Consider the following 12,750-nt stretch of genomic DNA (forward strand, 5'->3'; position numbering starts at 1 on the left):
AAAGTTAACGTATATTACACGCTCTATGTTATGTTTAGCGCACATTGTTTATAAGAGGAATTTTATTCTGTCAGCTATTGCGTGCTTGGTTGATATTACAAGGGTCAAAATTACATAACAATATAAGTATGTATATAGTTTGACGGAGTATTAGGCCTTATGTTTTTGATATTGTATTTAACGTATCTTACAATTTTGCTAACTTATCTTACATTTCTATCTAAACTCCACCATGGGTATTTCCGAATGAATACAGTGATAGGGAAATAATTTGAATGTGAATGACCTGCAGGGACATGATAATTTTAATAATTGGACATGTTACAGCAGTAGATGAGCTAGATACCTTCATGGAATGCGCAATGACCTAAAGCAGTTTGTTTATAATAAACTTCACAATCTGTGTTTCATGGAGAACTTAGACTTAAATAAAAGTATAATAATCCCATTAATTAAGAGTTCTGTCTTTTTTTAATTAACCAAATTATCTAATAGCTGTAACTTTTTTAGTACATGATCTTTTCTTGATACTGTAGACAGTTAAGATGATAAAATTATAATTTATAAGACGCAGGATTTATAAATTGATTTATATTTGTAGCGTACTTCCCCTTTTGTTAAGCATACTGGTGTGAAACCTTTGATATCGAATTTACTTACTGCAGTGTAACCTATTCTATTATACGGAAGTCATTCTATACATAGATGGTGACGTCACTACGTTATTATCACCTCTATACTTAGACGCATCACGCACCTCCATTTGGAGGCATTTATGACTACGACACAAAGAAGTCCGCGGATGAATGAAGAATTTGCTTTATAAGTAAACTTTCATGTTATGATTTAAAATTTAAGTATAATTTTGTTCAGTCTTACGGTCTTATGTAAGTATCAATTAAAATTTTCGTAAGTTTTCAACAATTTCGCTCTTTATTCATTTTTTTTTAAACTGTACTTTCACTTTCGGTTGTATAACAACATGTATCCTTTATTGACGAAAGTTTGCAATGAAATAGCGTTTTCAAAACCGCTAAAAAAGTTTCAGAAGGTGTATCTGATGCATGTTATGAATAGACACACAATGTCATAGCTATATTGCCGACTAGTATGGGAACAATTTGGTATTTTAAGTGGCTCCATTTGAATTGCAAGAGAAGTTCAAATTGACTCGTTCAGTTTGTTAAATTTTGACACCCTAATTATATATTTTTTTATAAGTGCCTGATAGATTTTTTTCTTTAAATAATTGAGATCAATGAAAATTTTAGTAAACGCACAGCATTGATGTTCTATGATGGTCATTTTTTAGTGGAATAGTATGTTACAATAAAACAATTATAACTATTGTATAAATGAATTTAGATTAGGTGTCATCTTTAAATGGGGTAGTAATTCATCATATGAGATTAGCACATTACATAGTTGAAAAATAAATAACACTTTAATGACTTACCATAGTAAAATAAAGTAGCATAGAATATGTTGCAGGTCATAAAATGTAAAACTGAAATTGAAGAAGCTTTACAAATATTTTACACTGACAACACTGCTGGTTTTCAAAAAAAAATCCTTCCTATCTACCTGCCCTAGTTTTTTGGGGCAAATTTAAATATTATTAATATAATTGAGTTAAATTATTAAAATATCAATATGTTTTGATTACATTAGCTTATTATATTATTAATAATAAATACTTTGCAAGGAAAGTCCAATTCTGTTTTAATTAGTCTTAATTAGATACTAGTAAAATTGAAAATATCAGTGACATCCAAAACTTGGCTTATATGCGTATGAATGCATATTTTCTTTGACAGTTACATAGTACCCTATTTAATTGGATTAAAAACAACAAAAAACTATAGTTTTACAACCCAGCCCAAGTTGACTCAAACTGAATTAATTCATCAATTGATCCTATTTAATTATATTAAAAACAACATGTGTAAGATTTTGAGAATATCCCATGTATTCCTCTAGTACACCAACATGCACGTCTTTCTAATGATTTACATGCACTCCTTAAACAGTTTAACAAAAATAATGAATGATTAATCCAAAGAAAACAACAAACAAGCTGCTTCATATAAAAAGTTTATTACCGGGTACATAAGATTACATAAGCAAAATAATCATTTTGATAATAAATCAAGATTATACTTCAACCAAACCATTATAAATTTATTGTGGGGTGGGGGGGGGGGGTAATGTAAGCACTAAAACTAAAATGGGGGAAATGTCTGGTGAGGGAACATCTTAGGGCGGGCGTCCGGAATTCCTGCTAAGGGCGACAGTGTTGTTAATGTGTCTTTAGAAGAAATAACTGAAGGAAAGTACTTATTGGTGTATGCCCATCCAGAAGCATTTCTGAGCATATCAATTGGAACAGCAATATTGAATGCATTTGAAAGAGATATTACTGTTTCATGAATTGCTTTTGTTGAAGCCCACAAGTCATGGTCCTTTAATGGTAGCTTTCCTATTAGGGAATTTTATACTTATTTTTTACTCTACAATCTAGCTCTTTTGTCATAAAATGAGAAGTTTTATTATCCAACAGGTTTTGTGTTTGAACCTCACAAATTTTATAATACCAAAGTCCCATCATATAATCATCATCACAATCAGCAGCAGCATTATCATATTCATCATCATCATCGTTAGCAGCAGCATCATTGTGTTGTATTATCAGAATTCAATACAAATACAAACACAGCCATTACAACTCTTACTACTACTACTACTACATGTACTAATTAATTAATTATCTACTACTACAACAAGAACAACAACTACGACTACTACTACTGATCTTACTTCTACTACTACTAGTCTACTACTACTACTACTTCTACTACTACTACCACCACCACCACCACCACCACTACTACTACTACTACTACTACTATTTCTACTACTACTACTACTTCTACTACTACTACTACTACTACTTGGTACACCAGAACTTGTTGTCCATGGAGACGATAATGAGAACTCCCAGAGTATTGATCGAACCCTCGCCCAGCGGACATCATTTTTTACACCATAGCGACCATGAATTAATATTTGATGCCATGTACAACATAATTCACCTTATTACAGAAAACATGGAATACACAAAATGAATGAAAATGCTTTAAAATAAATGCAAATTTGAAGTTTGAAACAAAACAACCTAAGCAATACATAATAAGAAACACTACATTATTGAAACACTGATACCATGAACATTTTAGGGTGTAACACCTTATGTACATGTACCAGACCTTTTATGTACTACCGGCACTTTGAAACTTTACGTACCACCTACATAAAATATAGGTGTTATTTCCATTCATTCATAGCAGTCCTAATGAATTAAGGTCATTCTCTAAACATGCTTAAAGTCTAAAGAAGGAAATAATTTGATTTTTTTACAGTTTGAACATTAAGATCATTCTCTCTTCTCTTCAAAGTATCACATTTCAATTATACAATATAATACAAACATTTTAGACTTTATAATCCTTAGTCAGGATAAGATAAGAGACAAATGAATTTTTATAATTTACTTCAATTTCAGGTAAGACTAATAAATCATTTATTAAGTACTACATGTACTTGGGCTAATAAATTAAACTAAGACACTCAGTGACACTTAGACAATCTGACAAAATATAAAATCTATGGCCAATATAGATCTATAAGTCTAAATTCATAAATACTATCACACAAAATACATTTCATCAATAACACACATTCATATTAAATTAGTTATCTCTTTATATTATAACTATGGTACATAAAGTGTCAGATAGTGGTACATAAAGTGTCGGTACATAAACGGACTGGTACGTAATGTGTGACATTCAACATTAAAAAAATCAGTTAACAATATATGGACTTCATTGTTTTGCATATACGCATTCAAAGCATATTTATTAAAAATTAAAACACACTGTTCATGGCTGTATCTTTTTATTTATACATGCATCAACTATTCTGGTTATTAATACATTTTTAAAATTATATATAAACAAGAGCACCACATTATGGGTGCCAAGCTAGGCTGCGGTGCAGTTTTGAATAAATGAAATTTATAAAAAGGATTTTTAGAGGTTAGTGACCTTGACCTTTGACCGAGTGACCCCAAAATGGGTGTGGTGTGTAGAAAACATCAAGGTGCATATACATGTGAGGTTTCAATGTTTTAGGTGGAAGCACTTTGATTTTTGAGCCTATGTAAAGGTTTTAGCACGACGCGTACGTCTGACGACGAGCTGTCTATGACAATACCTAGGGTTTTCCCCGAAAACAGCCGAGCTAAAATTGAGCGCCATTAGTCCAATTTTTTGACGCTATTAAATATTAAGCTACTTTTTATATGGGTAATATTTGTAGCAAAGAATTTAGCCCATATAAAAAGTATCTCTAAATTCTTTGCGCGTCTTATAAATAAGACTAGAGCGCCATATAAATTAAATGGAAAACATACATTATGTCATTGTCAAGAAAAATAAAGCTGTAAAAATCTCACCTGCTCGTCTTTGATGTTGCAATTAGCACATTCAGCATTTTCAGTATCTACTAAATAAATATATGAAAGTGCCAAATGTCCAAGATACCATGACGTCCTCCTCAAAATGTTAGATCCTTTGAACTCCATTTATTTTATCCCTGATTAATCCTCTCACACATGAGGCCTACATGTAAGATTCCTTGTAATGTTCACAGCGTTTATTTTAAATTGTTCACGTTCTCAAATTTTAGCAGGTATTTAATTATAAATATTTATTTATGATTTTGATTTATTTACTATTTCGAAGATACAGTCTTGCAACGTGTTTAGTTAGTCTAAGTTACGTGTTTAGTGATTCTTACAAACAATAGACTGACATAAAAAGTGGCTCCTTTTGAAGCACAAACTGCATCCATGTATATATTACAGCTGGCCCGGTTTGATGGGGCCTGTTTTTGATAATAATTAATTACCATTTTTCACTTCCGTGTTTATTATGTTTACCAACGCCATGATGGAAAAAAGTCCGTTTCCCACAATCCATAGCGCGCATTCACACAGGTCAGTAAGACCGGTGTGACACAATGTACGGAAGTTGCATCACTCTTCAACAGGATTCATCACTGCGCAGATCACTGTTTCAAAAAAAGCAATTTTTTTTGCTTTATTGTGAATATTTGGACTTTTGGGTTCCGAGTAAACCGTATCATAGCAGATTTTGCTTTATCTTTACTCTGTTTAACAGGGGTTTTAAACGGTACAGATAATTTCGATAAATATATAAAGATACATTTTTTCCTTTGTTGTGTTGACCTACTTTCGTAGTGCCGTAGCGTCACTTCTTAATTTTTCACTGAATAGTTCTGTGAGCGAATATTTCATTTATTATGGGTGTTATTTGCTTTACAGCTGACGAATAACGTCAAATATATTATTTTATTGATTGGTGCGTTCATTAATTTTAATCAGCATCCCTTTTATCTTTGTTTTTATGTATAGCGTGGTTGACCTACTTTCATAGCGTGGGTACGCTAATTTGATAGGATACCAATAGCATCTCTTTTGTGACAAGGATTTGTACAATGTCTACCTCAGTTTTGTTGCTGGGGCACTCGTTTGTTAAACGTTTTCACTTCTGGTGTGCCTCAAATCACAAACATAATTTAAATTTATCCTCCAATAGGATACAAATTTACTGGCATGGTGTAAGTGGAGGAATTCTCCTGCCAACAAACAAATCCAAGTCCTTGTCACAAGCTACATACCTTGTCTCTGAGCTAAACATTGATGTTACTTTTGTAGAAGCTGGAAGTAATGATCTGTGTGATTTGTCCTTGTCTGTTGAAGGCATAATGCAAGCTTTGTTTGATCTTGCAGCCACAATTCTTAATTCTGGAAGCAAACTGGTGATCATTGCGGAAATACTGCAAAGACGAAATGACAACATGTTTAATATGCGTGCTCGCCAGGCAAATGCTCTCATTTCAGCACATTGCAGAACGTCTCGTCAACTTATTTTCTGGACTCACTCACGGAACAATTTTAACTTGCGCTTTACAGAACATTTTGCTGCTGATGATGGTGTACATGTCCATCCTACCCGGGGCATGCCACGATATTTTATGTCTGTGCGCAGTGCTTTGCTTTTTGCTGAACGCAGGCTTCCATTGGCAGAGAATCAAGCTGAGTCTGTTTAAAATATTGCTTTCTCATTTTAAGTTATTTTCTCCATTATTTGACATTGTGGTGCAATATTTTCAGACAACATTTTGTGAGCTGTATCGGGAGTGTTGGGAACAGCAGCGTGGAAGTCTGTTCAAAGGTGTCCATCAGTCCCTGCTCAGCCTGTTCAGTGTTGGAAGAGTATTCCATCTGTACTCTCAGTGGTCGAGTATCCAAAATCGAGGGCAAGCTTTTTCTTTTCATTTATTTCATAATTGCCCCAAGATGTGTACAATTCATTTTATCCTGTTTGTATGCAGGCTGATTATGAATATGATATCTATATTTTCACATGTTTGGTGGTGTGCCTGTTACATTTATTGGGAATTGGTTGTGTTCCCAATCTCTTTTTTGTTGGGCATTGGTTGTGTGCCCATTAGAAATTATTCGGGCCTTAAATGTGTGCCCATTTATAATTATTGGATATTGGTTGTGTATCCAATGCATTTATATTATTATTGGGTATTGGTTGTGTGCCCAATAAATATTTTATAGGGTATTGGTAGTATACCCATATTTGATTTATCGGGACTTAATTGTGTGCCCGTTACATTCATTGTTTATTAGTTGTGTACCCATTTTATATTTCGAGCATTGGTTGTGTACCAATGTCATGATGATATTTCCATGTATTTGCTGTGGGCGCCATAACATATTATTGGGTATGAGTTAATGTACCCATTATTTAATCCTGTGTATTTAGCTATGTGCCCATTACACTTGGAAAAGAGTTTATAACATTAAATTAAATTGCCTGGATATTTAATTTGTATCCAATTGCAACTCATTTGATTATTGGCACAATGCCTGTATTCTAACATACCTGTGAGGTGTGTTATTTTTCGGCTACTTGCTTTGTCACCTCTGTACTTGCAAGTAGTGTATATTTCAAATTCCCTCTTCGTATTCCTTATATAAATTTTGTCGTTTCAGCGCAATGGGAAAAGCTGACCCACGGACAGCGAAAGGTGGCAAACGGAAGGCCAGCAGGGCAGCATCTCCAGAAGAACCAGCCCCCAAACAGAACAGACTTGCAACGCTGATAGCTGAGGCCATATCCCAAGACAGGGAAGTTCTGGAAGAAATACAGACTCTTCTGACTGCTCCTACTGAGCCCACGAGAAAGCCGGATGGAACCTCTTCAGCCATTTCCATATCAGAGACTGATAACATCAGTGAGGAGTCGGATGATGTATCCTCAGTCCTGGCGATGTCTAACTTTGGCGACGGCCCTTCAACTAGTTCAGCCGCCGACATTAGTTTAGGTGTTTTTTCTGTTGTTCATCCACCTCTAGACCAAAACACTATGAATAAGATTGTTAATGGGGAATACGTTGATTTTCCATCACTAATCTTCAAAGATCAAAATCATGAAACAACAACCATTCACAAAACTCAATCTTCTACAATCACATCAACGCACAAGGCTAGTCGGAAGCAACTTCACAACATCCATCAATGGAATGAAGCATTCCAAATCTACTCCGACATATACACCCAGAAATACCCAACACAAGCCCCCCATCTTTTCAGGTACATGACCATAATTCAAAGACTGTCCAACAGCACCCGCGCCTGGTTGACCTACGACGAAAAGTTCCGTCGTCTAAGGGCTGCGTGCCCCTCTATTCCATGGGGTACTGTCCACATAGAAACCTTTCTCTTCTGTACGACACTGGGTCAAAGCCAGCCCTTTCGGACCACTGCAACACCATCTTCAGGCTTCCGGTCTTTCTCAAACAGGCCTAACAAGTCTCCCTTCTTCAGGAGAGGCTACTGTTGGGATTTCCAACAAGTGGGTTCATGTGAACGGCCCAGATGCACACAAGCACACCGATGCGGAGGTTGCGAGGGCCCACATGGTGCCTTCCAATGCAACCAGCCATTCCTCAAACCTAAACGTAACAACTTCGCCAGTCCTTTCACTCCCAAACCATCTTCATTCGGAAAGCCAACAACGTCCCAGCAGCAGCAGCAACAGCAGCAAAAGTAAAGCACCATTTCCACTTCCAACACCTATCATCCTTGATAAACTTCATCCACTATTGATAGGGTATGACCCTAGCCTTTCATTGTTCTTAACCAGGGGTTTCAGTCAGGGGTTTTCTCTTGGATGTGAGGGCACATTGTCGTCCCGATTACCCAAAAATCATTCTTCAGTATCTGTCCACAAAGGACTTTGTTGTTCGTCCAACTTTATGGGACTATGTTGCATATATTTACTGATTTCTTTTCACTTATTTGCTTACGCTTTCAACAATTAATAAATGTCGGTTGGAGCTTCTGCACCAGCCCTTTTCAATCCATTTATTGTTGTCTAGTTTTTCTGTCCCACAAATGAACTAGGAATTTGGAGAGCAAAAAATATAAAAATAATCACAAAAATTATAATAAAAAAGAACTTGACAACGAGAGTGCTCCTACTGTAAGATTTCATACGATTTTTATATATATCACATTTATTTAAATTTCATTGTGATCTTACTTGATTAAACCGGTATATGACTATCAATGCGCTACTTATTATGTTAGACTTCTGGCATACATAGTTTGATAATGATCAAACTTGATTCTTTTACAGAAATTTGCATAATTTCTCTTTTTCATTGAGAATGTAGACTGTGTATTTTTATTTATGAAATTTTATAGATGCAGCCACTGCAATAATAAAACATCGACTAATTAATAGTTTAAACAGATATTGAGCAACAGACTAGGCACGAAGTTGTTCTCTAAGAAAGATTCACACTGTAAGATACGTCAACATTTGTAGTGGCATACAATGCCAAAATATCGTTCCTGAGTATGGCTTACAGGGGATGATTTGAAACTCAAAATGCATAATGTATATATAAAAATATTGTTTCAGCTTAGACTAACAAGCATCTTAAAAAGGAAGTTTAGTTGACACTAAGGTTAAATGTAAGAAACGTTAACAATTTCATGTTTTTTTAGTGTTTTTCAGCAAGTGGTCTCTTTAAGACTTAAAACGATTTTACTACTAGAGAAAGGCATATCGTTTATTCTTTGATATGCTTTTGTTCTAAAAAGTGCTTTCTGCAATGCTTGTTATACTTTTGTAAGATATGTTAAAAAGCAGTACAATTCCGATTACCAATTAATATGAACCATTCTCTGCACACATGAACTGCAAATTATTATTTAATGTAAATGAGATACTAATAGACTGATGTAATGACAGCGATGATTTGGAAGGATCTGTTTGACTTACAAGTACACTTTACACGACAGGAAGCCATCCTTTATCTCGTTTATTTTATATATATTTATTATAACTTTAATGATAAATTATTCCTTAAAAGGCAGAGTCATACGGAAAAACTTATCATGATTATTATAATATATCATTCCTTCACTCAAAAGAATAATATATCTTTGGAGAGATGTAAGTTTTGTAATTTTAATTTGAAATGATATAATATATAACGTATCTTACAGAGTATATTATATATAAAATTTTGTAGTGACCGTCATGTTTTATTGAAAGCACACACAAAGTACCAATATCCAATTATTCATCATTCAAAGTCTAAAGTTTCAATTGGTTGCATCAAAATTTCACTTACTACAAGTTGGTTTTTAACTACTTTTAAAATTAAAAATGTCCCTTTAATTGACAATGGGCGTAAAGACAAGGTGGAAAACTAGATATGTCAACGCACGAGAAATTTTGAGACCCCGCATTTTGTCTATACAATCTAATAATAGCATTTTACGCATCGAGCATTAACAAAATTAATCGTAATTATTGTTAAAAATAATTATAAAACAAGAAATGTGTTTGTCAGAAACACTATGTCCCCTTCTGCGCCGCTTTAAAGCTATATATTTGACCTTGAAGGATGACATTGACCTTGACCTTTTACCACTCAAAATGTGCAGCTCCACGAGATACACATGCATGCCAAATATCAAGTTGCTATCTTCAATATTGCAAAGTTATGGCAAATTTTAAAGTTTGACGCAAACAAACAAACAAACACACAAACCAACAGACAGGGCAAAAACAAGATGCCCCCTCTACAGTGATGGGGGACATAAAAACTACACATGAACAAGTTAGTGCTAGTTTTAAATCACAGTTTATGATAATTTTTAGATATTGAAGCAAAGTAAACTTAACAACAATACTGCTGCCTACCATTGCAGTTTGAGTTAATGTATTCCTGATCTTCGATATAAGAACCGCGCACGTTATAAAACAATAAATGCAAAGGTAGTTGCTTTGAATCATGTATTACATTCAAAATATAGTTTCCAAGCTGTTTGACCCTTAAAAATGGTGATGGATAAAGCCACTTATTGAACTTATATTTCTACATTGAATATATAGTTTATAATTCATAGTGCACAATAGTTAAAAGTTGGTGTTTAAAACCGTAATCCTCTCTCTGTTAACAAAATCCATGTGTTTCTAGTATCGCCTTTTATTTATACTGCTATGGCGATATTCAGAATAGCAACACATGTTATTAACTAAAAATAAATCGGACAAACCGTTAATGGTATGCAACAATTAAATCATCATTATTCTAATACCAGTGATGACAATTCTGTTTTTATTCCTGTATTAGTCAAACCGCACCAGATCAAATTTGCTTCAACGCCATATACACATTACTTTTTCGGCGTAAGCTGTATTAAGCCAGCTTTTCACCCTGACTTGACCTTTGTAAGTGTCCAAGTATACTCAAATAAAATTTCCCGCGGCTAGGTACGAATGAATACACTTCATTTATTCCATTGGCTGATTTGAGTATAACACCAGAACATTGGAAACATATCCGCGTCTTTGTAACACTGTTTTACTGCATGAAACAATTTTATCTCTAATGAAAAGGCTCAATAGATAGAACAGTTTTACAATCAATTTTCGACATAAATACAGTTTGTGCGTTCACCTTTTATTTTCAGAGAATTTCCAGCGCAAAAGCGTTTATACTAAAGACTATGTTGTCATATTTAGTACTTACTTGCATTGCATTTCAACCCGCGAGGTTTCGGGTCAATTCGCGGCCATTTGTGAAAGTCAGAGTTTATATACAGTTTATCACCGGAGTTCGCAGAAGGGGTTGCGATCATTGTGTTACACCGGTCTTACTGACAATAACGTAGTGACTGTAATGCATTGCATTCCAATCCGCAAGGTATCAAGGTCAGTTTGCGGTCAGTTGCAGAAATCTTTATATAAACGCCGTCTCGTAAACTTTGTGCACTTGAAGTCTGTTTTGATCAGAAAGATACTAAATAAAGATATTCGGCGATATTATTGTGGTATGTCAATCATCGATTTTTAATATGGTTTCAACATTTGCATGATAAGGACCAATTTTGATAAAATTAGTTAGAAATATTTATCCATTTAGACCAGTTTATTAAGCATGAGCACAATAATTCACTATACTATAATTATGCAATTAAATAAGATTCGAGTATTGCCGGCTGACCTATATGCACTCGTTTATTTTCATGTTTCTTGTGTTTTTCTATTCTGTAAATATAGATATCTGAGTAATAATATCACATAAAGCAAAATAAGCCACGAAATCTGGCGCAACACCCCGTGATTGATTTGCTTATGATCTAGCTAAGAACTGCGCAGAAAAAAGGCATCCGCTACTTTTTATCTCATAGAGATAACTTTTGATCGTTCATAAACATCGACCACAATCAACGCCGTATATCTTTTTTAAAGATATTTCTTGTTTATAATTTCATAATTTAATGTAATTTAACTATGTAATGGATGTCAGTGCATTTTTTATGGATTTAAAACCATTCATACTCGTCAAGCGACCCGGAGAATCACGCACGACTGTATTTATAAGAAAGGCCTATAAATCAGTTCATCCTAGCTTTTTATTGACTTACAATGCCGTACATAAATTTTTGGTCAAATCTTTGTTTGACACGGCATGAAAAAGCCTTAATAGTGTGCAAAATCAAGAGATATTTGGGGTTCGCATTTCAATATGGGCGGTAATTAATTAACACGATCAGTTGTGGAGTACGATTGCAAATATTCATTAAAAATAAATTATCGTTAAACTTTTACTAAGCGCATCAAACGCAGCTCATCAGGCCGCCTCTGTCAATGTGAAATACTGCGCAATTACTTTAATCCGTCAATTTGTTTTTATTGCCAGACTTTGGCACAGTTTCATCAAACGTGATTCATTTATTATTTTTAACATTTTTACCAACCATTTTGAAACAGATTAGATTTGAAATCGGCATTGATATTGTCGAGATTAACATCTTAACACAGTTTTAATTATTAATAAGGCATCTAATGTGACAACCAGGTGTTTTTATGATGTAACCTCATAACCAAGTTTTCGACGCACGTGAAAAACATCCTGGTGACCTAGTTTTAGTACACACGTGAACCAGATTCGAACTTTGCTTAGACATTGTTATTAAAAATAGTCTGACCTAGGTTTAGATTGAGTTACAAATTTGGCATCTAGAGGGGGGGGGGGGGGGCAACACAAAACAATAACAGAAGC

At 34.3% G+C, this 12,750-nt stretch overlaps 2 protein-coding genes across 3 annotated transcripts in view; both read left to right on the forward strand.

Annotated features, from left to right (window-relative positions):
- The window catches only part of LOC127865674 (uncharacterized), a 323,557-nt gene that overhangs the window by 166,969 nt on the left and 143,838 nt on the right, over positions 1-12,750 (forward strand). The window lies entirely within an intron of this gene.
- Positions 5,106-8,313, forward strand: LOC127865691 (uncharacterized). Of its 2 annotated transcripts, XM_052405633.1 has the most exons (3): positions 5,106-5,255; positions 6,260-6,405; positions 7,154-8,313. In XM_052405633.1, the coding sequence occupies exon 3, from the start codon at positions 7,158-7,160 to the stop codon at positions 8,211-8,213; it is 1,056 nt and encodes a 351-aa protein (XP_052261593.1). In that variant the 5' UTR covers positions 5,106-5,255; positions 6,260-6,405; positions 7,154-7,157; the 3' UTR covers positions 8,214-8,313. The 2 variants fall into 2 exon arrangements, with proteins under 2 accessions (XP_052261593.1, XP_052261592.1); XM_052405632.1 differs by having other exon boundaries at positions 5,106-6,405.

Source organism: Dreissena polymorpha, chromosome 2 (genome assembly GCF_020536995.1).
Source record: "Dreissena polymorpha isolate Duluth1 chromosome 2, UMN_Dpol_1.0, whole genome shotgun sequence".
In the NCBI taxonomy this organism is placed as follows: Eukaryota; Metazoa; Mollusca; class Bivalvia; order Myida; family Dreissenidae; genus Dreissena; species Dreissena polymorpha.

Coding starts and splice junctions, on each gene's coding strand:
- LOC127865691 (XM_052405632.1), top strand. CDS start 5,936: ATGACAACATGTTTAATATGCGTGCTCGCCAGGCAAATGCTCTCATTT. Junction 6,406..7,153: donor TCGAGTATCCAAAATCGAGG/GCAAGCTTTTTC, acceptor TTGTCGTTTCAG/CGCAATGGGAAAAGCTGACC.